The sequence below is a fragment of the Cavia porcellus genome, unplaced genomic scaffold (genome assembly GCF_034190915.1).
Source record: "Cavia porcellus strain 051 isolate PalLab524CR breed Dunkin Hartley unplaced genomic scaffold, mCavPor4.1 scaffold_32, whole genome shotgun sequence".
Taxonomy (NCBI): domain Eukaryota; kingdom Metazoa; phylum Chordata; class Mammalia; order Rodentia; family Caviidae; genus Cavia; species Cavia porcellus.
Window position 1 is genome coordinate 12768977 of NW_026947515.1, and position 23400 is coordinate 12792376.

A 23400-nucleotide genomic window follows, 5' to 3' on the forward strand; every position below is an offset into this window, starting at 1 on the left:
AAAGTCCATCTATTCCAATTTTCTTTAGGATTTTTATCATCAGTAGGTGTCAGACTCTCTCAAATTCTTTTTCTGTGTTTATTGAGATGATCATGCAATTTTTGTCTTTGACTCTGTTGATACGGTATACCCCATTTATTGATTAGCATGTTGATCCATGCCTACATCTCTTGGAGGAATCTTACTTGGTCATGGTGTATAATTTTCTTGATGACTTGCTGTATTCTGCTTTTCAGTGTCTCATTGCAGATTTTGTGCATGCATCTTCATTAGGAAGATTGATCTGTAACTCTCTTTTTGGTTGGCTCCTTCTCTGGTTTTGGTGTGAGGGTACTACTTACTTCTAGGAATGTCTTTTGGAGTATTGCTTCCCTTTTAATTTCATCAAAGAGTTTTAAGAGAAATGTCATCAGATCTTCTCAAAATTTCTCATAGAATTCAGTGGTGAATCCGTCATAAGCTAGTCTTTTCTTTGTTGGTAAATTTTAAATCACATTTTAAATTTCATTCACTGGTATTGAATTACTCAGAATTTTTATAACTTCTTGATCCAACTTTGTATTCTAGGAATCTATACATTTCTTTTGTTTTCCATCATATTAGAGTAAAGATTCTGGAATTAAGCATTGATGATCTTGTAGATTTTCACAGGATCTGTTGTGATTTTATCTTTTATTTTCTTAATTGCATGAACTTGAATCTTTCCTTTTCTTGATAGGTTAGCTATGAATTTATCAGTTTAATGTTCAGCATCACATTGTTTATTTGAGCTCTTCTGTTTTCCTGAGAATTAATCACTATAAATTTTTCTCTTAGGACTGCTTTCATTGACCCCCATAAGTTCCAATGTATTGTGTGGATATTATCATTTAATTGTAAATACTATTTAATTCCTCCTTGAAGTTCATGTGGTTTTTAGGAGGGTGTTATTTCACTTTCGTGTGTTATGAAGTTCTTGTGTTTGCTTATTTATTATTTATTCCAATCTCATTATGCTATGGTCAGATAATATACATGGATGGATAATTTCAATTCCTTTGCACCTACTTAAGCATGTTCTGTAAGCTAGCATGTGGTGTATCTTGGAGAACATTCCTCACATAGCTGAGAAGAATCTGTACTCTTACGCTATGGGTTGGAACACTCCATAGACATCTACTATGTCCATTAGTTCACCAGTTTGGTGAAGTTCTGATATTTCTATATTATTTTTTTTGTCTAGTTGATCTATTTCTGACAGTGGGGTGTTATGGTCCCCTATTACAATTTTTTTAGTGCTTATTTGATTTTTCAAGATTATTAATATTTGCTTTATGTAGTTGAGTGCACTTATATTTGGTGCATATGTGTTTATGATTGTTAGCTCTTTTTTTTCAGTTTTGTCTTAACTAGTATATAAGGACTTTCTTTATCTCTTGATTAATTTTGCCTTGAAGTTTACTTTGTCTAAAAATGGAGTAGCTACCCCTGATTTTTTTCTGGGCTCCTGTCACATTGAGTATTGTTTTCCATCCTTTGACTTTCAGTACATGAGTTTCTTTTTTAGGTAAATGTGTTTCTTTTATGCATACTATTGGATCTTGTTTCTTGATCCATTCTGCCAGCTAATTTTTATTGGTGAATTGAGGTCATTTATATTGATACTTTATATGTTATAATTGTTAAATTGATGCTTTACATCTCTTCATTTATCCTTATCATATTATTTTCCTGCTGTTGGTTCTTATCTTTCTCATCTATTTAATTGCTTGACCTGCTTGTTGGTTTTCTTCTACTGGTGTTCTTGGAATTATGATTTTTTTTATCTCTTTCTAAAAGATTTTTCATAACATTTTGCATAGCTGGCTTTGTGGTCATGAAATTTCTTCAATTGTTCTTTGTTATGGAAGTATCTTATTTCTCCATTGATTTTAAAGGCAGTTTTGCAGGATAGGAGATTATTTTCTTTCAGGGTCTGAAATAAATCAAGATCTCCTTGACTTAAGTGTTTGTGTAGAAAAGTCTGCTGTGATTCTGATGAGCTTTGCTTTACAGGTGATTTATTTCTTTTCTCTATCCACTTTTACTATTCTGTACTTGTGTTGAATTTCCAATCGTGATTATTACATGGCCTGGTATAGGTTTATTTTTGACATGGTTAACTGGAGTTCTATATGTCTCACTTATTTGTATGTCGAATATTTTTCCTTGTTTGGGAAGTTTTCTGCCATTACTTCAGTGAACAGGTTTTTCATAGCATTTATGCTGTGTCCAATTAATTACTGACTCTGATCCAGAAAGAATTTTAATTTGTATCATTTGTAAAATAGGAATAGAGGAAGTCATGTCTTAAAATAAAAAAGAGAGAAGCATTTCTTTCAGTGGTATGGGGAAATAAAAAGAAATGGATTTATAGCCACCCACAGAGTTTGTTAGAAGACATACATAAGGCATCCCTGTAAAAAAGGCTTCCTTCTGGTGCAAAGCAAGTCCTGTGGGACAGAATGTTAGTAGTTACCCAAAGCCAGAGAGTCTCCAGTCAATCTCAAAGTCAAAAATTGGTGTACATTTGAGAAGATCCATTTTCAGAATGATTTTTAGATACATGTAACCTAAAACTCATCCAAATGAACTGGTATATGCACCCTTATACTGAGAAGGAAAAAGATTTTGAAACATTTCCACAAAGTGTGTGTCTATCGGAAATATATGTTATGATTTCTTTACTAATGTCATAATGTGAAATGTAACCAGCATTTATTTTTAAGTTTCATATCTGAATTACTTTGTCTTTAGTCAGAATATTTTTCTAAGTTTATTAATATCTCTCAGCTCCACCCTGCAACTGGTTCCTTTTTCTGGTTAGTGCTCCATCTGCTTCATTAATAATCCTCCTAGACTGTGGATTTCTAATTCCTTCCTAAAATAGTTCCTTTCTGTATTAAGGAAGTGAATTCTGCAGAATGTGTTGTCCTTTTCAAAAATGCTATTTCTAATATAGGCTGAAATATTGTAATTTCAAGAAAATTAAAAGTAAGTCAAGCAGCAAATTCAGCATAAAATTGTTCTACTGGACAGGACATACTAATGAAAAGGCATAGTGTTAATGCGTGTTGTATTTTTTGGCTGTTGAATTCATATTTAATTATGAAATTTTAAATGGAAAGACTCTGTGGAGAGAACAAAGGTCTCTAGATTCACCTGTTCCTTCTTGTTGATTTGTTTTTGACTTTTGATAAACGTATTAACATAGGAAAGATTTACATTTAGTTTTCTTATTAAAAAAGAAATCTGGACTATGTACCCTACAGTCTGTTAGAGCCAAGATTAAATACTAGTTCTTAACAAGTACTTCATAAAAGTGTGAACATGAGTATATCTGAAACAAAGCAGTGTGAATATACAAAAGTATGCCAAAATTCATATCAATTGAAGAAATCCTTGGAAGGAATAGGAAGAATGAAAGGGCTTAGTGGAATTATGAAATTTCAAATTTCTACTACTTCTGTAAGTAGAGATGCATTCATGCAGAGATTCTCAAGAATGATCAAATTATCATCTTCCCCTTATGGTTGTAGAGTTACTTGGCTGACCAATGGCTATTAAGTATCATTCTATTCTCTAACTCTCTAAGTATTATTCTATTCTCTAACATTTGTTTTGAGTCAGGGTCTTGCTCTATAGTTCAAGCTGGCCTCAAAATCATCATGTAACTGAGGCTGGCCTTGAACTCACTGTGATCCTTCTGTCTCAACCTCCTGAGTGCTGGGATTGTCACCATGCGCCACCACACCCATCAGTGTTTGTTTGTTTACTTGGTTTTTGTGATGATATAATCATTAATTCAGCCATTTCACTTTACAGTTATTGTTTTTCAAAAGCCAAATAAGAGAACATTCTGGACATTACAATAATGAGAAGACAAATTAGAAACAACTTGAATGTCCATGGGCAGAAGAATAGGATATGTTGATACAATTAAATATTACAAAACAGTGCATAATATTTTTAATGTTGAATGAGAAAAGCAAATAGAAGAATATATGCAGTACAAGAATTTAGGCAATGTTTATACTATTTATATAATATATGCACACAGCTGATACCTAGCTGTAGATACCAGCCAGGGAATGTATTGTTCATAGTCATTTACTGGACAAGGTGTATTTAGAAACATAGTAGTAAGGGTTACATAGTGGGTCCTCCCACATAATAATTATATTTATTAAGCTAGGTGACAGATATGAATGTATTTTAGATGCTTTTGCATAATTAAAGTATTTCTTAATAAAGTTAAAATAATTTACATAATGTTGTCTTTATTTAGGTTGTCCTGGGGTTTGATTTATGCTGGCTTTATCTTCATTATTTCTATATTCATTACAATTATTGTAACATCCATCAAAATTTTCATCATGACTGGCTTTGTGGTCATATTTACACTTTTGTGCTTATATGGCTTATCTTTGGTAAGTTCATACGTTTATTATGACTTTTTCCATCTTAGGTTTTAGCTAAGATGGTTAGCTATGTAACAAATATTAATAACTCCAGTAGGTTAGTAGCGAGTACCTCACTCCTTTCATGGTGTGTAATGTGTGTATTTGCTTAAAATCTCTATAGCTGTAATAAAATGATGTAACTTCATGTGAAATTTGATCCCTCTTTGGTGGAAAATTCTGAATTCATCAAATGATGCATTGAAAAGAAGCATGGAACTACCTAACCCTTTTCTAGATGATTACTGAACATTTTCTTGACATACGATTTTTTCTTTAAAACTTTCCATTCAAAACCTTTCTTCCTCTAATTTACTCTCCTGTTCTTTCTCTGAACAAGGACCACCAATGTTTTCTACAGAAATTATAGAAACCTTTGCTTAGTGTGTTAATGTAACTTCACTCACTTTTTCCAAGTCGGGATATCTATGGGATCCTTAAATCTTCCTCAAGTCTCCTCCTCTTTGCTGACGACAAAAGCCCAGCATGTGAACAGGGCAGGCAAAGATTCTCTTAAGGACTGAGAGCAAGCCAGAATCATTATACCTTAACAATTCCATCACTTTCTCACTGACACTTATCTTTAAAACAAAAAAGATATTCTATCATGCCAGCAACAATTCTCAATTATCCAAATACATTTGACAGCTAAGTGTCCTCTCTTTCAGGTTGCCTTAGCTTTCCTGATGAGTGTGCTGCTGCGGAAAGCTGCCCTCACCAATCTGATTATGTTGCTCCTTACAATCTTCTGGGGATGTGTGGGATTCGTGGCATTTTATGTGCAAATTCCTTCATCCCTGAAGTGGATTTTGAGTATTTGGAGCCCTTTTACTTTTGCTGTTGGAATGGCACAGGTAAAAACAGTTAATGAATTTATTATTGCACTTTTAAAAGAATTTGATACTTTATAAGCAGTTTATTTTGTATTGTAGAAAAGTTGTCATCTCATAAGTAAAATTTAAATTATAAAATTTTCAAGATTTTCTCCCTTCACATGCACTTTCCTTTTGAGATTTTTTTCTTTCCAGTTTTTTTCCTGCATACAAATATTTCCTTTCACATAATGGAAGCATTCTGCTAGTTTACTAAGCTTGCTATCTAAATCTATTATAAAACATTTAAAATAAATTATCAATCAAATAGGAACAACTTTCAAAGCATACAATATAGTTTAAATAATTATAAAGCATCAAAAGACCCACAAACTAGATAAAGAAATAGATTAGTACTAAACATTCCATTCTCCTAAAGTAAATGTTTTATGATAATCTTTTTCTTGTTTTTTATTACACTGTATTTGTGTTTCAGAATATAAGTTTTTAGTTTGCTTATTTTATTTTATAAGTTATATTGTATAAAATATATTATCAAAATTTAGCTTTTTTCATCCCCCATTATAGTCTTAGATATTGCTCATAGTTCTTGTGTAACTTTAGTAGTGTTGTGTAATATTCTATTGTGTGACTATACTATCAAGTTTCTAATCGATGAATGATGTTCTTATTAATAAATTAAAATTTGTTTTATTGGCTGATTGAATGCATTGCTAGCAGGTCCTCTCACGCTAAACCAGAGCTCTCCCACTGGGCTATACCTCCAGTCATAGTTTTCAATGATTTTTAATAAAGCTACAATAAATACTCTTGCACATGTTTCCTAGTGCTTGTTTTTTTTTTAAATACATGGGTGAATTAAGTGGGTCCTGCAATATATAAATCTTAATCTTGTAGCTGCCACCTATGTTTTTCAAGGTGATTGCTTCTACTTACTTTTATGCCAGTGCTTCAGTGATCCATTTTATTCTAACATTTGATATTGTTAGTTTTTCAAGGTGTAGCCATTCTGATAGATTTGTAGTAATTTATGTGTGTGGTTATAATTTGCCTTTTCTTAATTACTGAAGAAGGTGCATGCTTTTTTATGTTTGTTTCCTATTTGGATTTTTCTCTTTTGTTAATTGCCTATCCAGGGCATTGTTTATTTTTCTACTGAGTTGAGGTGACACTTCTAGACATTCATTACACACTCCTAGATATCAGATAATTTCCAGATAATTTCTATGTGTTTGGTAGGCTTTTTAATTTCTTGATGGTGTTTTTTATGAAGAAAGGTTCTTGGTTTTGATATAATTAGTTTATCAAGTTTTCCTTTTCTATAAAGTGCTTTTGTGTCAGAAGTAGAAGATATTCTGTTTCTTTTTTTTGTTTGTTTTTTTTTTGGTATTGAGGATTGAACTCAGCCCCATCACAATGAACTACATGTACAGCCTATAAGTTTTTTAATTGTGATTCAGTGTCTTGCTAAGTCATTAAACTGCCCAGTCTGGGTTTGAATTTGCAGTCTTTCTGCCTCAGCCTCCCAGAGTTTTCAGATTACAGGTTTGGGCCACCACACTCAGCTTTATTCTAGAATCAGCTTTTACATGTAGATATAAAATCTATTTTAAAATAAAATTTGTGTGCATATATAGGTTGAAGCAATATTAATTTTTCTGTGTTAAGTTTCCAATTCTTCAGCTCTGCTTATTGTTAATATCATCCCTTTCTCAAGTGACTTGCAATGTTACTGACATCATTCTATTGGTATATTAATTAAGTTTCTTTTTAATGTGTCTTTATGTCCAGGAGTGACACTTTTATTATTTTATTTTCTTTTTCAAAATATTTTTGTTTTAGTTTCCTTGTGGTGACATAAATTTAGGATTAGATTGTCAACTTTTATACATACGTTTGTAAAGCTGCTAAGATTTGGATGGAACTAAATTTTTCAATAAATTTGGGGAAACCTGATGCTTCTTTTGTTATGAATGTAATATATTATTGTATTAATTTAGAGCTCTTCAATTTCCTTTACAATTATTTTAGTTTTCATTGTAGAGATGCATATTTTCACTTGTTTTTTTTTGTTTTTTGTGCTGAAGTTTGGACTTAGAGCCTGCCCCATGCTAGGCACCCTCCCAGTGTGTTTGGTGAGGAGCTGGCCTAAGGAGCGAGACTCCTGAGGTTCGAGTCCACCATGCTATGTGATTTTTGCCCCTGACTGCTGAACCTCAGCTTTGCTGTGCCTCAGTTTTACAATATGTGAAACGCAAGAACACAAGAACGTTGTCTCATAGAACTGTGATCAAAGTGAAATAAGAAAATATTTCTTTAAAACATTTCGAACAATACCTAAAACATAATTAACATAAATAAAAATATTTGCAAGAATAAAATTAAAATATGTAAATTCTTAAACTTATCCTAATTAGGCACTTTAAATCTTTATATTTTTTTGAAATTTGCATGCCATTTTTTTTGAGAGAGTACCGGGGATCGGACTCATGACCTGATGCCAGACAGACACTTGTGCCACCGAGCTAAATCTCTGGCTGTTGCATGTCATTTTTTACACTGAATAGACATTTCCTGATGCCTTAGTGAAAGCAAGCAAATGAATTTTAATTTAAACTCTGATACTTAGCATGCTGTATGTCTTAGTTATTTTTTACTTATTGAGACAAAATACTTGATGTCCAAAGGTAGGGAAAGAAAGGTTTATTTCTTACAATTTTAGAGGTTTTAGCCTACATTTAGTTGGCTCCAAGGTAACCTGGCGTGGTGGAGCAGCCCTTCACGGCTGCAGCAAACAGCAAAAGCAAAGGCAAAAGTGAGGTGCACCTTCTTCTGGCTCTGAAACTGTATCCCGCCTCCACCCCCTGGGCGGGTGTAGCACTCACATCACCAGTCTGAAAGCTAGACAACAAACCAATCAGAAACGCTAGATTTGGTTGCATCTATGACTGTGTGAGGCTTGGGGCGGGGCCACAGGAACACAAACCACAACCTTGTATTTTTAAAAACTAGTACTTTCTCGATATTCTTTTGGTTTGCTATGCAACAGAAATACTTTAACTAATACTTTTATTTCCTTACATGTTTGATAGGTAACTAATAAAAGGTATTTCTTATACAAGCTAGTTAATATACTAATAACCCTCGATGCTATTCCATGTTACATATTGCTAATTTAAACTTTTATTATGATTTTTGCTTGAATCTTAGATTTTCCAGCTGGATTATAACTCTACTGGTGTAACTTTTCCTGACCCTTCAGGGGATTCATATATAATGATATCAATATTTGCCATGTTGGTTTTTGATTGTTTTATCTACTTATTATTGGCATTATACTTCGACAAAATTTTACCCTGTAAGTAGTTTCTCTCTGACTCTATAATTATTGATTGCATTGAATGGTTTTTCTTAATGTTATGTAAATACATTTTTAGAAGTGAAAATAACTGTCTTCTATCTCAGCACAAATGAAATCTTTTTCTACTTTATTATTTTAATAGTTCAAAGGAGTGTTCTTGTAAAACTACTAATTATAAAACATTATGGTTGTCTAGTAATTAAATAATGTTACTTTTTCAAGTGTCCTTGAAAGTCTTTTGGGTAGTGACACTTTAGATATTTATCAGAATAAGCTGAAAGAAACTAGTTCTTGCCACAGTTTGGCCAGCACAGGGTCATTGCGCAGTGGACATGTTCTCTAATAAACATCTGTTCAACATTAGTTTCAACATTTTCATATTTATAGGAGTACATTATGTATATAGTTTTATTTCACATCTGAATTTTATATAAATCCAAAATTTCTTCACACACAGAATGTTTTTGTTCATACATCACCTTATTTATTATTCTGATTTTATGTTTTCTCCATTTTAACTGTAGTTAAGTTTGTCTAATATGTTTCTATATGTATATATATTTGGTATATATTCCTTTTTATCTATCATTCCTAATTTACACACTGCTTCATTATTTTAAATTTGGAAAAAAATTAAAAAATCAACAGTACTTATATGGAAGAAGTATGATTCCTTCATTTTTTAAAATCTCTTTACTAGTAAGCTTATATGTCAGTATATAGATTTCAAAATTATATTCAACTGTACTTAATATAACTGAGTGCTGTATTATTTTCAAACACATCTATAGTTATTTTTATGTGTCATAGTAAGGCTTTATGTTTTCCCAAATATTTGATTTATTCCATTCTTCTAAATATATTTTAGGTTATATTTTATCCAAACCTTTGATGTATATTTTGTTGAAAGTTCTATGACATTGTTTAATTTTTGCAATGTTATTTCCTTTGAATTTTCATTGTTTACTTGATTAAGTTTTCTTCTGAATAATGGAACGTTAAGAAGAACTTTTCCACAATGTTGAAAGTTCAAGACATTCTGCACTATTCTGAACAGACTTGTTTTCTGTTTCTATTATTATTTCTGATCTGATATTTTATTGCTCTTGATTAATTAGATGGGAACGAATGTCATTATTCTCCATTATTTTTCTTGAATTCATCATCTTGTTTCCAAAGCCGAAAAACTGATAATAAGGTCTTTGAGAAAGACACAGATTCTGAGCTCCACTTTGATGATTATTTTGAACCTGTAGCTCCTGAATTCCAAGGAAAAGAAGCCATCAGGTACTCACATTAATAGTTTTACTAATATGTTATTGCAAGGCTAAAGAATTGTTAACTTCAGCAAGAGGATGAGCCTGAGGCAGAAAGACTTCGTTTTTGTGAGCATTGCTGAACTGTTCCACTGCCACCATCACCAATTTCTCCTAACTATGCCAGAAAGGCAAATTTCCTTTGATTAGCGCCCTACAATGTTACCTGTCACTTTCTATCTTATCTGCTTCCTTGTTTCTGTCATCTGTGCCCACCATTGTTTCTTATTTGCTGTTTCTGTTCTCTGAACTCTGTCTTCTGTAGTTTTATACAGCTTTTTTTGTATGGTAGGTAAAGTAATTTAGAAAGATTCTTACCTCCTAGCACCCTTCTCATCTCTCACCTGATGTGTAGTTTTGCAAAAAAAAAGTAATTTTCTTTGAGGCTCAGTATTTTATTTGAAATAAAATAAGCACTTTACTTTTTAGGGCTGCTTTACAATTTGATATGGTAACAGAATCCTATGAGGGACACTTAAAACATGTGGCCTTTCAGTCATTCCAAATCAGAGGGTATGGAATTGAACACAGGTATTATGGATTTTTAAAAATCCTTTAAGAGTTTCTGCTATGTTTAAAACAAATCTCAAGAGTAGATATTTAAATATTAACTGATTTTTGTATGTCATATTTTTTTCATACCGGGAATCGACCTCAAGACCTTGCACTTGCCAGGCAGTGGCTGTACCCCTGAGCTTTACCCTAGCCCCATGTGGATCGTATCTTCATATAGTGTTTACTATGATCCAGATTTGGGATTAATTCTCATAAAAAGCTTTCAAAGCCTGTACTTTTATTTTCTTCATTTAACAGTGAGAAAAGTGAAATACAAAGATGTGTGTTCAGTGTCACACAACTCGTACCTGGGGAACTGACAACATCCACACGGTCTAGCTATTGAATTCATTCTGTAACATCGGGCTACCATGAAGATAATAGGTGTCAAAGGGAAATGAACATATAGAAACCTAAATGTAACATCCATCTATAAGACAGAGCTAGCCTGGCCTATTTACTTAAGCTTCGCCTATCCAGTGACTGTGTTGCTTTTTTGTAAGCTTTCTGAGGCAAAACAGGCTCCACTTGCTACCAACTATTAGACCGGGCTCATAGAAGATCTCTATCCAAATGAGGCAGGCCAAGCGAGAAATGATCCCAGAGCATCAGTTCAAATGTCATCAATCCCTTTCTACCAGTTGAGAATACAAAAATACAACTATATTACTATTAAAAATATAATAATTTTTTGAAACAGATTCTGGGGCTCCAGATCAATTTAAACCTGCCCTCAGACTACACAAAATCAGACACAGTGTCTGACCCTGAAGTTTGTCTTTCTTCACTGTGCCTCTTCTTAATAATATCATTCCCCTACCTCCACCCCAAGAGGATGTCGAATTTCTTCCAATCAATCCTGATATATGACTTCAATTTGGAAAGGATATAAAGAGTTCTGAAGTATTGCTTTATTTTTCTCACATGCTCTCTGCTTTTTATGTAAAAGAATTTTTCCCCTTTCCTAGTCTTTGAGCTTTATGTGTCAAAGGGTATATAAAAGAGCTTGCAGAGTTCTAACCATACACACAACCTTGGTTCTGCAAAATATCCATTTTTCATACACAGCTGACTCCCTCTGACCCATAACCCTTCATTCCTGTCCTTCTCTGTGTGTTTTAAAATAATCTATAGATGGTATGATATTGTGTTTATGTTACCACATATGGCTTTTATACTCAGCAGTGTTTTTGATATCTATTCATAGTGATATAAATAACTAAAGTACCATTTTGAATTTTACATACTACTTTAAGACATGAATCTACAACCTTATCCCTTTTGACACTGAATAGCATTCTAGTTGTTTCCAACTTCTTGCTCTTACACACAATGCTGCAATGAACATGTTTTTAAAGATATTCAAGATACAATTGTGTGTTATTATGTGCATTTGTGCACGTGAGCAGGCAAATGTATGTGTGTGTGCACAAACATATGTAGGTAACACATTTGCTTATCCAGCAGGAAAATAAAAGCAAAGATCTTTAAGCTTTGTGCAGAATATGACAGGTGCTTTGCTGATCCTGGCACAAAAAACATGAGGAAGTCACTGCTGAAAGGGGTCACTGGGAAGACCATGGAGCTTGAAAGCAAAGCCTTTACGTTGTTCAGCAAAGCCTTGACTTCCCCTCTGAGGCTCATGAGGAAATCCTGAGTCGTATAGAGGAGTAAATAAAACTGTTTTGAAAATAAACCCTCCTATTTTCTGTTTGAAACATGAATTCCAGTGGAAAAACTGGAAATAGGGAACACAATTATATGTAGTAGACAAAAGGAGAATTGACAAAAGACTAAATGAAAATTATTATTATCTATATGAGGAAATAAGATCTAAGACTAGAATTATTTTTGAGTTAAATTTTATAGGGTATCATAATTCGATAGATGATTGATGAGTCTGTGTAAGAATTAAGACAAGAGAGGAATGTAGATTACACAAACTCCACAATGGTAGAGGGACCAGTATAGGAAGTCTGGAGGTCTTTCTGAATATTTACCTTCTCAAAGCGGGACTCGCGTTAGCATCATCCAAGGAGTTGTTTTATAGTATCCGAATTTCAGCTGTCATCTCCCATCAATTAATGTAAGTCTTCAAGGGTTGTTCTCAGGCACCAGTTTTCTCTGGATTTCAATGCTTATTCATACTTAATAATCACTTATTTAAAGTGTGTGTGTGTAAGAGAGAAAGAGAGAGAGAGAGAGACAGGGAGAGGGAGAGAAAAAGAAAGAATCCATTGAAGAACACCAAAAGTGGTGTACACAGTGAAATAAAAGGGCCTTACTGGGAAAAACAGAATGAACATATTAGAAGAACAGAAAGAAACAATCAAGTGGAATGTAAGCACTTTAAACAAGAGAAATCAGCAACAGTGAGTCAATCCGATAAAACAAGAATGGAAAAGCATGTGTTTCCTTTGGTAATTTGGAAGCCACTAATGATCTCAGTGTGAAGAGATTCTCTGGAGCAGTTGGTTCTGAGATCAGAGGGCAAGTGAGGAAGAAAAGAAAGAGAAAGAGGTAGACATCGTTGACTTATTTATTACTTTGAGACTTGTATAAAGAAAGATGAAACAGTGAATTATCTCTGAAGCACCGAGTTCAAAAGAAGCTATTCAAATATTACAGAAAATGTAAAGTCAGAAGCCCTGGCTAATGAACAGAGCTTTTGAAGAAAAGGGAGATCATGGCTAATGATTGCATGCATGAGAGAAAGAACTTGAATGTTCTTAAAATTAGAGGAAAAAAGAACATCACAGAGTATTTGTTTACTTTTCTAAGCGAAGATTGGTATTTTAATTTTAAATTTCTAGAATGATTCTTTTATTTTTCTATCTCAGGGGAAACAATTAGTGGGATGTAAGTACTTGCCTTTTTAAATAGCCTGATTATATCATCGTTTCTGAAGTGATTGACTTGTTATCTATCGCTCTAACTAGGCGTATTCATGATCTATGCTATTTTTATCTCTATTTACTAAGTAAACACCCCTATATTATTACAGAATCAGGAATGTTAAAAAGGACTATAAAGAAAAGTCTGAAAAAGTAGAAGCATTAAAAGGTAAATAAAAATTTTTAATTCTTTCATTGACTTTATTGCAAAAATTGGGAAACATTCATTGTGCAAGTTTTGAAACTTCACCAGCTCAAAAAGAAAAAAAAAAAAAGATTGCAAAGAACCTCACTGCACCACCTCAGCATTAACCATGATTAAGAATTTGTTGTAAAATCCTTATAGAAATTGTGGATCTACTAATTTTTGGAAATGAAATCGTACAATGAAAAATGTTTTTTAAAAATGACTCTGCCATGACCAGTGTCTTATATTTTATTTTTTGACTATGAAGAAAAAACATCTAGATTAGAAGCCTGTTAAATTTAGCTATTTAGGGAATTTGCATAATTTATATACAGCAGCACAGGGGTTAACTAAAATAAGATGAGTAAAACTGTACAGTGAATTAAATTCACAAGTTAGTATCCTGTAACAAAAAGTTTATAGCCAAATAAACAAACATTTTTTGTTGATAAATATTCTAAGAAATACAGATTGCTATAATATCTTGAATTAAGCTTCAAAGTTAGCAGTTACATTTGATAGGGGTCTCTTTCTTTTTAAGCATTAGTTTAGAGGTATAGAAATAATTTTTACAATAGCAGAAAGCTTAAAAGCTAAAAAAAAAAGAAAGAGGAAGAGGAGAAGAAAAAGAATAAGAAAGAGAAGGAAAAGAAGATGAAGAAGAAGGACCACTACTGAGGTCATTTTACTTCAGTGAGGTTTATTTTAGCGTATACTAGGAACTCTGCTATGTGATTTACATGGACTCTTTTCATTTGATTTTATGCAAATCATAGTAATGCGCCACTTACTCTACAGATGTAACTGAGGCATAGATTTCATTTTCTTTTTGCAATAACATGGGTTAGTTTAAGGCCAATGTCTGTTTCCTCTGAAAACTGTACATTTTCTATCTTAAATTTAAAAACATAAATGTTGTTGATGTATTTGCTTGATTTGTACCATGTTGCTTATTGAATAATTCACCATCCTGATGCATATGAAAGGCTATTTTTACTAATCTTTATTTTGATACTGATTTTAAACTTTTATCCATTTCAGACTTCTGTCCCACTGGTTCCTGTATTCTGCACCAATAATGCATTAGTTTGCTAGATATGTGTGTGTGTGTGTGTGTGTTTTGTGTGTGTGTGTATCACCATCTTCAAGGAATAAATAACACATTGAATAAGTTATTATAGTTCAAGTGTCATTTTGTCAATTAGGAGAATTTTGAATATTTTGTAAAATATTGAATTGATTAATGTCTTCTATATTTAGAATCAGCCATATCTAATGTATTCCTATTTGTGTTATACTAAAAACAGGCTTTAATTTTGACATATATGAAAGTCAAATCACAGCAATTTTGGGTCATAGTGGAGCTGGAAAATCTTCTTTATTAAACATCCTTAGTGGATTATCTGTTCCAACACAAGGTAAGCCAAAAGAAATTTCTAAAAAGCAGGATATCTGATGATAGAACTTTTCCATAGGTATGCTAATCTCATTTTAAATTGTACTGTTTAAAAGAAATGTTTTTTTAATTGTTTCTCAGAACTGTAGTATTTTAAATAGACAGTGGTGCCTCCATTCATGAACTTTATTAATTTCTTGATTCTGGGGAAATGGCCATGTTAGTGTTCGTGCAGGGAAGATGATTGTCGGTGTGTTTATCACCTGATGTGGAGTTCATGGACAGAAGAAAAATTTTGCTGAATGCTCCTGTTTGCAGACGGAATTGTTCATGAATGATGTGTTTGTGAACTGAGGTTTTACTGTATTTCATTTTCCCCCAGTTTTCATGAAAATCATCTTTATTCCATTAAGTGACATTACAAAAGAAATATACAATACTATAAAGATATATTTATGTTAATCATAACTAGTAGTGAAAAGTTATGAAATCATCATTTTACATATTTAAAAAATGCATTATTTTGCCAACAACAAATTATATTTAACTTCTATTCGTAGGATCAGTTACTGTCTATGATAAAAACATCTCTGAAATGCAAGACTTGGAGGAAATCAGGAAGATGATTGGTGTTTGTCCTCAATATAATGTGCAATTTGATATACTCACAGTGAAGGAAAACCTCAGTCTCTTCGCTAAAATAAAAGGGATTCATCCACATGAAGTGGAACAAAAGGTAAATGAGTTTGCCTGCATTAACTGAACTGTCAATCATTTTCTAAGTTAAATCATGACAGAATTGAGTTCAGTGACTTACCTGGTCTGTGAATAAAATTTGGACAAGGAAGTCCTATAAAAAGTGCATACTGCTTCAGTGGGCAGTTAATCGCTTAATATGGACCATTGTGTTTTAAGAAGCTCATTTTCTCATACAGGTACGACAAGTTTTATTGGAACTGGACATGGAAAATATTCAGAATAATCTTGCTGAAGACTTAAGTGAAGGACAGAAAAGAAAGTTGACCTTTGGAATCACCATTTTAGGAGATCCTCAAGTAAGTAAGATTATGCATACAGAGGAAAACAAATTGAATGTTGGTCTTTTGCTATTAAAAGTGGTAGAACAGGGCTGAGGATCTAGCTCACCGGTGTAAGAGCCTGCCTTATAAGCATGAGGTCGTGAGTTTGATCCCTGGAACCAAATAACTAACTAACTAAATAAATAAATAAAAGTGGTAGAACTTTTATTGTCATGTATCAAGAGAGAACCCACTATGTTTAACTATAAACAATCACATTGCCTATAACTAAATAATGATTAATTTGTATTATTTTCCATGCAATCATATGGAAATGCTTAATGTGGAAAAGACATATATTTTTCATATCTTTATCCTTTGTAGGTTTTGCTCTTAGATGAACCAACTGCTGGACTGGATCCCTTTTCAAGATACCGAGTGTGGAGTTTCTTAAAAGAACGTAGAGAAAATCATGTGATCCTCTTCAGTACTCAGTTGGTGGATGAAGCTGACATTCTGGCTGGTAATTGTTGGTTTTAGCTCAGTGTCACAGTGAAAATTTGGGGAAGTGTAGCTGCAAACGGCCACTCCTAGGGTAAGAGCCCTGCTGTCATTGTCTGTGTGCCTTAGGTCCATGGCAGTCTAGGGAATAACGAGTCTAATTAGCTTATGGAGTTATTCCGTGGTTGTATTTTTGGTGGGTTGTGATCATTAGTGAAAAAGAGTGATTTTTTTCAGATAAGCCATCAGTGTATTTAAACATCCAAATTTTCATGAATCCATAGATAGCTGAAAACTAGCTAACCATTCTTTAGTATCTGTAGTACAAAATGCACCCATGTAACCTGAGGTAGGTTGTTTTCTTATTTCCTGCAGAAAGTTTTGGAAGGTGCTGAAATAGATCGGTGCTGATGAGATCAAAATGCTACAGGTTTAATATGTGTTTTAAATTTTAAAGTGTGTAGTGCACTCAGTTACAATGGATACAGTATTTTTTAGGAATTCTGAACTTGAATTTCTCATAAGTATTTTCTAGAAAGAGAAGAAATGACTCCTAACATTCTTTCCCATTTCCTTCTTTTTACTCAGACAGAAAAGTGATCATGTTCAACGGCAGATTGAAGTGTGCAGGCTCTTCCGTATTTTTGAAGAGAAAATGGGATCTTGGCTATTATTTAAGGTAAAGACTTTGAGGGAAAGACAGCAAACGTATGCTGTGAATACTGGTGTATCAAAAAAGATGGACCATTAAGAAAGAGAACTGCTCGCATGTTTCATCTCTGTTATACTGGATTTATAATTGTTTCCCAAACACACTTCCTACATTCCTGCTTCTTTGTATCTTTGTTGATGTTAAGGAGGGGTGAAATCACAGCATTATAAACCAAGCTTATCTCTTCTCAGCAGGCCTACATCATGTACCATCTTCCCAGGTCACTTTTCTGTGCAGCTTAACCCTCTACCTTTTTCTCATTTCCCATTGGTCTCAGTTGATCTATTCAACCCCATAGTATACTTTCACAGAGTTCAAAGGCAAATATTTTCACAAATCAGTATCAACAGAGAATAAAATGTTTTCAGAGAGAGGTGAGAATGGTGTTGAACAAGGAAATATATGTCCAGGCTAAACATGATTTTGAAAAAACCAAACCAAACCAAAACCCGATTGCTGCACAAAGCATGAGTGTGGGGCAAATTTCTATTTTAGCTAACACTTTCTGATAGCTGTAGTAATTATTTTCCTCAAAAGTCTATTCTGTCTTCATTTATATTTGGTATGTAGCTTTAAGCACAATCAGTTTTTGTATGTTTTCAGTTTTTCTTACTGTATCCCTCTGTGTATATATAAAATTTTCAAATTGTATTAGTTTCAGTTACTCATTGTGTTAGCTTTTTACCACTTTGACAAACACCTGAGAAAAATCAGCTTACAGGAGAAAGGATTTATTGTAGCCTCTCCTTTCAGAGGGTTCAGTCCATGGTTGCCTGACTCACTGTTTGCAGGCCTGTGGTGAAACAAAACTCCCCAGTGAGGAGTATGCTGTGGAGCAAAACTTCTCACTTCCTGGTGGCCAGGAAGCAAGTGACAAAAAGTATGCTTCAGTGACACACTCCCAGTCTTCTGCTTCTCTAACTAGAGCCTGCCTCTTAACATTTCCTCCAGCTCTCAATACCCCATTCAGATTCCATCAATGGATAAACCCCACTGATGAAGGTAAAGATACGATCCAGTCATCTTCCAAAGACTCCACCTATGAGCACTGCTACCACACTAACCAAACCTTTAACACACTATCTTTTGGGGAACATTTCTGTGCTTAGCCATAATATTTATTTTACTTATTTCTCTAAGCCAGCAAAGTAGTACTAACTGTTATAAGAAATACAATGAGGGGGGCTGGGGATTTAGCTCAGCGGCATAAGTGCCTGCCTTGCAAGCAGGCAGTCATGAGTTCGATCCCTGGTACCGATAAAAACGAAAAAGACGAAAAAAAAAAAAAAAAAAAAGAAAAAAGAAAAAGAAATATAATGGGGAAAAATGCAAATGATTTTTCTTTTGTTTTAAATATTAGTGTCTATAAGAATGAAATATGTGATCAAGAACAAATAACATCTTTCATTAATCATCACATCCCTGACGCTAAATTAAAAACAGAAAACAAAGAAAAGCTTGTGTATACTTTGCCTTTGGAAAGGACAAATAAATTTCCAGGTAACTTGAATATGAGTACAAAGAAATGAAACTTGAGATTAAATGTTCACATTGACTTAGATTTTCTTTATTTAATTGATTTGGATTTTGTCTTAGTTTAATTTTTCTGAAAAGCATAATTTGAGAGAAGGACTTGAATGTATTGAACTTATTTGGTAACTGATCCTTCGTGGTGCTAGAGTCAACGGAGAGAAGGGATGGGAGGAAAAGAAGCTGGGAAAAATTTTCATTATTTAGCAGGTTATTGTGGTAGGAGATTTAAGTATGGCACTAGGGGAAATAAAAGAATAAATAATTGTGTTCAGAGTTCTATCATGCAGGAAGGAGTTACTTACTGCTCTCTACCCATCACTAGTCGATGAATATACTCAGACACATTAATTTTTGGGTCTTCTGTTTTGTTCTGAATATGAATTTAAGGAACTTGTAAACCTGTAATTTCAGCATTTTGGGAGGCTGAGGCAAAAAGATTACAAGCTGGCGTGCCACCAGCTAGTTTAGTGACTTAGAGAGACTCTGCCTCGACATTAAAAATAAAGGACTGAGTTGTAGCTCAGTGTTGCATGCAAGGCCTTGGGCTCTACCATCAGCACATACCTCCCCCACCCCAACCATACATATCACATAAAGTTAGAAAGAGGATCAGCAGAGTTCCCATGTGTAGATGAGTGCGTAAGCAGTGGGAATGAGCACCAATGCCTCTGCTACAGATTTCTTTTTTATTTTATTATAATTATTTGGGCATAAACTTATTTTCAGGGAAAAACATAGCCTATTTATTTTATAAAAGTTTTCAATATTGGTTTCCAGCTTGTTGGGGTAATAGTTCCAAAAGGCTTTGTTTTGATGAGTATTTCTAAAAATTTGCTAAGTCGTTGTCTATGTGCCTAGTACTGTCCTTGTGGTTTCATGTATATCTACTGATTTAGTAGTCATAACTGTCTTATGAGGTGGGTGTTGTAATTTTCTCTATCTTACAAGTAAGTATATTTTAATCTCTTTTGTTTTAAACAGCTTCTCGTAGTTTAGTTTATTAAAGGTTTAATGCTTTGTAGGCCTAGTTTGAATAAGCTTTTTTAATAAGATAATTTAATCTCTTTGGGCAAAAATTTAAGAACTAAGATTTTAACTGTATTCTGCAAAAAGGTCTGTGTCTTTCTCTATACTCATATCACCATGAAGATAGTATTCTATACTATTTTACTCTGTAAGTGCTCATGAGGTATGACTGACCTGACCTTTCTCCTTTTTGTTGTTGATGTTGTTACTGTTGTTAGGGAAAGATATTAACGTATTCTGTTTGCTGGTGCCACCAACTAGAAATTCTACTTGGTCAGAGTCTCTGATGTTGATATGCTATCATACAGGAGTATCTTTATACAGACTCTAGGGCTCCTTTAGTCTAATGGCATGCTTGTATCTGTGCCCATTACAGGGCGTAGGATTCCAGATCTCAGTGAAATGTGCAGGTCTTTCAAGAATATGTTTCTTGCTGTAGTCTTCCCCATTGAATCGAGCTCCTCTCAGTAGCAATTCTGTGCATTCCCCTTACCCACAGAGAAAGTGGCGTGTGGGAATCTTCCCCAAGAAACTCATACCCGTGGCTCCATAAGCCCAGGAAACAGATAACTAATAAGTGTTTACTAAAAATCCATTATATTATGAAGACTGCTTGAGGTACAGGAAATACAGCATTACATATGATATATGAGTACCTATCCTCATGGAATCTACACTCAACTAAGTGGGAAGGAGTAAATCAAATGAAATAAAAATTTTCTATGTAAAATAGTTAACAAAGGTCCATGAATTGTAGTGATGATCGATGTCCAGCTTAGGTTTAGGTTTATGAAGAGTCCTTATAGAATGTCACAGAAGAAAATGGTCAAATCTACCTAAGCGGAGAAAGGTGGCATGTCTGGAGGGTAGTGAATGAGGGGGCATAGTGGAGAGCAGAGATGAGTAAATTTTGTGGGGTACACAGAGAATGTATGAGACGTCTCTTACTGAGACGTAGAGGTTCTGGTGTTGGCTTTGTCTAAGTGCAGTGAGAAATCACTGAAAGACATTAAATGGGGCATTGGCATGATGTGGTCTGTATTTTCACTCTCCGGATAAAGATAACTCTGGACCTAAGTGAACAACAGCAGACACTTGTGGATGAGCCATGGAGTCCTTTCAGAGGCCCAGGAAAAGTACAGGTGGTGCCCGGGCCACCATGATGCCAGTGGACATGGATGGAAGGGGTGTCTTTGAAACATATTCAAAAATAATGCTGAAACTCTGAATCATGATGTAAGAGGAAAGATAGAAAACATAAAAACAGACTTCCTCATTTTTGGGTCTGGTGACTGAGTAGAAAATGGTAACATTTATTGTAAGTAAGAAGGGGAACATTTGGACCAAAAGGAGAAGGAAGAATCAATATTTTGTTTTGAAAACGTTAATCTAGAGATTTCTTTTGATATACTAGTTATTAAGTATACAGTTGGTTAAATATTTATACACAAAGTGATATTTGAATTTGGAAATCTTCAGAGTTTATATGGATTTTAGACTGGATTTATGTGTGTAGGAAGATAAGATGGTCTAGGATTAAAATTTTTGGAAAAAACAGAAAAGCTAGGAAGGAGGTAGAAACTGATACAGCTGGGTACAGTTGGAGGAACATGTGAAAAATGTGTTTGTACTAAAGAAAGAAAATGCCTGCAGGAGGTGAGCCCTAGGGAACTGCTTTGAAGGCCACTGAGTTAAAGACAAAGAAGGAAAAGACTGAGTTAAAATAATAAAAGAAAAGTAAAGAATTGTTCATTGGATCTGAAAATATGAAGTTATTGGTGGCCTAGAATATTTCTCATGAAAGGATATGGATAGCATTTGGACTTCCAGGAGTTAAGTGTCCATAGAATGTGACAAATTAAGGAGAGACAAAACTTCAGAGCCAAATATGCATGTGAAGAGAGACTGATAGAATGGTTGTATTTTCTTGTTGCTACTTATATTTGTTAAATAAATATTATTACATTTTGCCTACTTTTTGAGATGATTCAATGGATTGGAAGAAACTGATGATGTAGGAGGGAGAGGAAGTCCTCGATAGGCTGATAGATGATGGATAAATGGTAGAACTGAGGTCAAAGGTGTTATCTTGGATAGGAGCAGCTGGATGTCTTGCACCCACACAGAAGACCCAGCATGGGGGCAGAGATACACATGGATTTGTAGTGTGGAGGTGAGATGAAAAGTTCCTCAATGACTGTAGGAAATTTATAATCTAAAAATAGAATGTGCAGTGAGCTCATTTAAATAATGAATTTGATGTAGTCACTTCAGACATTGAGAACATTCTAATGAAGTTTTGCTTTTGATTACTGTGATATTGCAAAGACAAAATTTTCAATGTAATGATTCATCTTTTGTGTAAATGTTGATTTACTGGGTTTAGTAATTGTTGTTCTTCAAATGTGCATATTTCTATCTATTGTCTTAGATCTCTTCAGGGATCTTGATAAGTGTTCTAGCCAAGGCATGATGAGTTATGATATCTCTATGTCAACTCTGAGTGAAGTCTTCATGAATATTGAAGGGAAATCAACTATCAACCAAGGTAAAACGATTTGTATAATTCACAAAAATCAGTCTCCAACTGATCATGTGTCAATTCATTATTTATAATTTCTTAGATAGGGCTCACACTAAGGAATGTGACTCATTCCAAATTTGAATTCAGAATTCGAGGTGTATTACTGTCCCTCACCTTTATCAGGAGGCCTAACCCCAGTTCCTTCTTGGGAGTGGACCAAATTCCTCTTTGCAAACTGTCTTCTCCCTGTTTTAGGAGATTTTACCTATCTTCAGATGCTTAATGCTTCTTAGACTCCCTGAGACTCCAAAGGAGTATGAGTTTCTTATAAAATTTTTTCTTAGCTTTCAAGACAAAAAAATCCATTAAGGTATAAATGGAGAAGATTCTCAGTCTCACCTCCTTAGTATTTTGATGGACAACAGTAAAAAAAAAAGCTGTTACTTTTTTGGATTAATGCCACATATTTTGATTAGAGTATTTCTATGCATTGATACTCACCTATTGTGGTGCTTCCCTCCAGTAAATAATCTTCTCAAAAAAAATCATTGGCCTCTATTTACTGTTGATAAAATTGGACCTAAGAGTAGTTATGTGATCCAAATTGTACCACTTACAATTCATGTATGTGAAAGTCATTTACAGGTCTATTTGTTTCAGAAATCATGATCTTTTACCTGAAATACTAGGTTATTCCTGCCTTAGTAGTAGGTATATGAACATTATTCCTAGCGAGAATATTTTTTGAAACCCCTTAGAATGTTATTGTATTTGAGACTTTTCCTTTCTAAACATTGCTGAATTCTTCTTTGGTATGAACTTAGTATACTTTCTCACTGAGTTTATAGAATTTGAACATTGTGTTTCTTATATTTTTTGTATATTTTTATGGTTGTAATATGAACATTCTTTATTTTAAAAGTTTTAATAGGTATCACCTTTCCAATTATAACTATAGAAAGAAAATATTGAAGACAATGATGAACTCTGCTCTTTAAATAAGTGCTTTGAATCTTGTTATTAGTCAAATATAAAATAACTTTTACTACTTAAAAAAATTGTGGT

The 23400-nt window shown here is 33.7% G+C and overlaps 1 protein-coding gene across 5 annotated transcripts in view; it reads left to right on the forward strand.

Annotated features, from left to right (window-relative positions):
* The window catches only part of Abca6 (ATP binding cassette subfamily A member 6), a 66080-nt gene that overhangs the window by 16456 nt on the left and 26224 nt on the right, over positions 1 to 23400 (forward strand). For all 5 annotated transcript variants that reach the window (XM_063242606.1, XM_063242608.1, XM_063242609.1 and 2 more), the window contains exons 8-19: positions 4307 to 4448; positions 5147 to 5332; positions 8522 to 8669; positions 9791 to 9959; positions 13548 to 13606; positions 14932 to 15042; positions 15581 to 15756; positions 15956 to 16075; positions 16424 to 16562; positions 17129 to 17219; positions 18613 to 18752; positions 22243 to 22359. In XM_063242606.1, the coding sequence (XP_063098676.1) occupies positions 4307 to 4448; positions 5147 to 5332; positions 8522 to 8669; positions 9791 to 9959; positions 13548 to 13606; positions 14932 to 15042; positions 15581 to 15756; positions 15956 to 16075; positions 16424 to 16562; positions 17129 to 17219; positions 18613 to 18752; positions 22243 to 22359 (1598 nt within the window). The remainder of the gene's footprint in view (positions 1 to 4306; positions 4449 to 5146; positions 5333 to 8521; positions 8670 to 9790; positions 9960 to 13547; positions 13607 to 14931; positions 15043 to 15580; positions 15757 to 15955; positions 16076 to 16423; positions 16563 to 17128; positions 17220 to 18612; positions 18753 to 22242; positions 22360 to 23400) is intronic.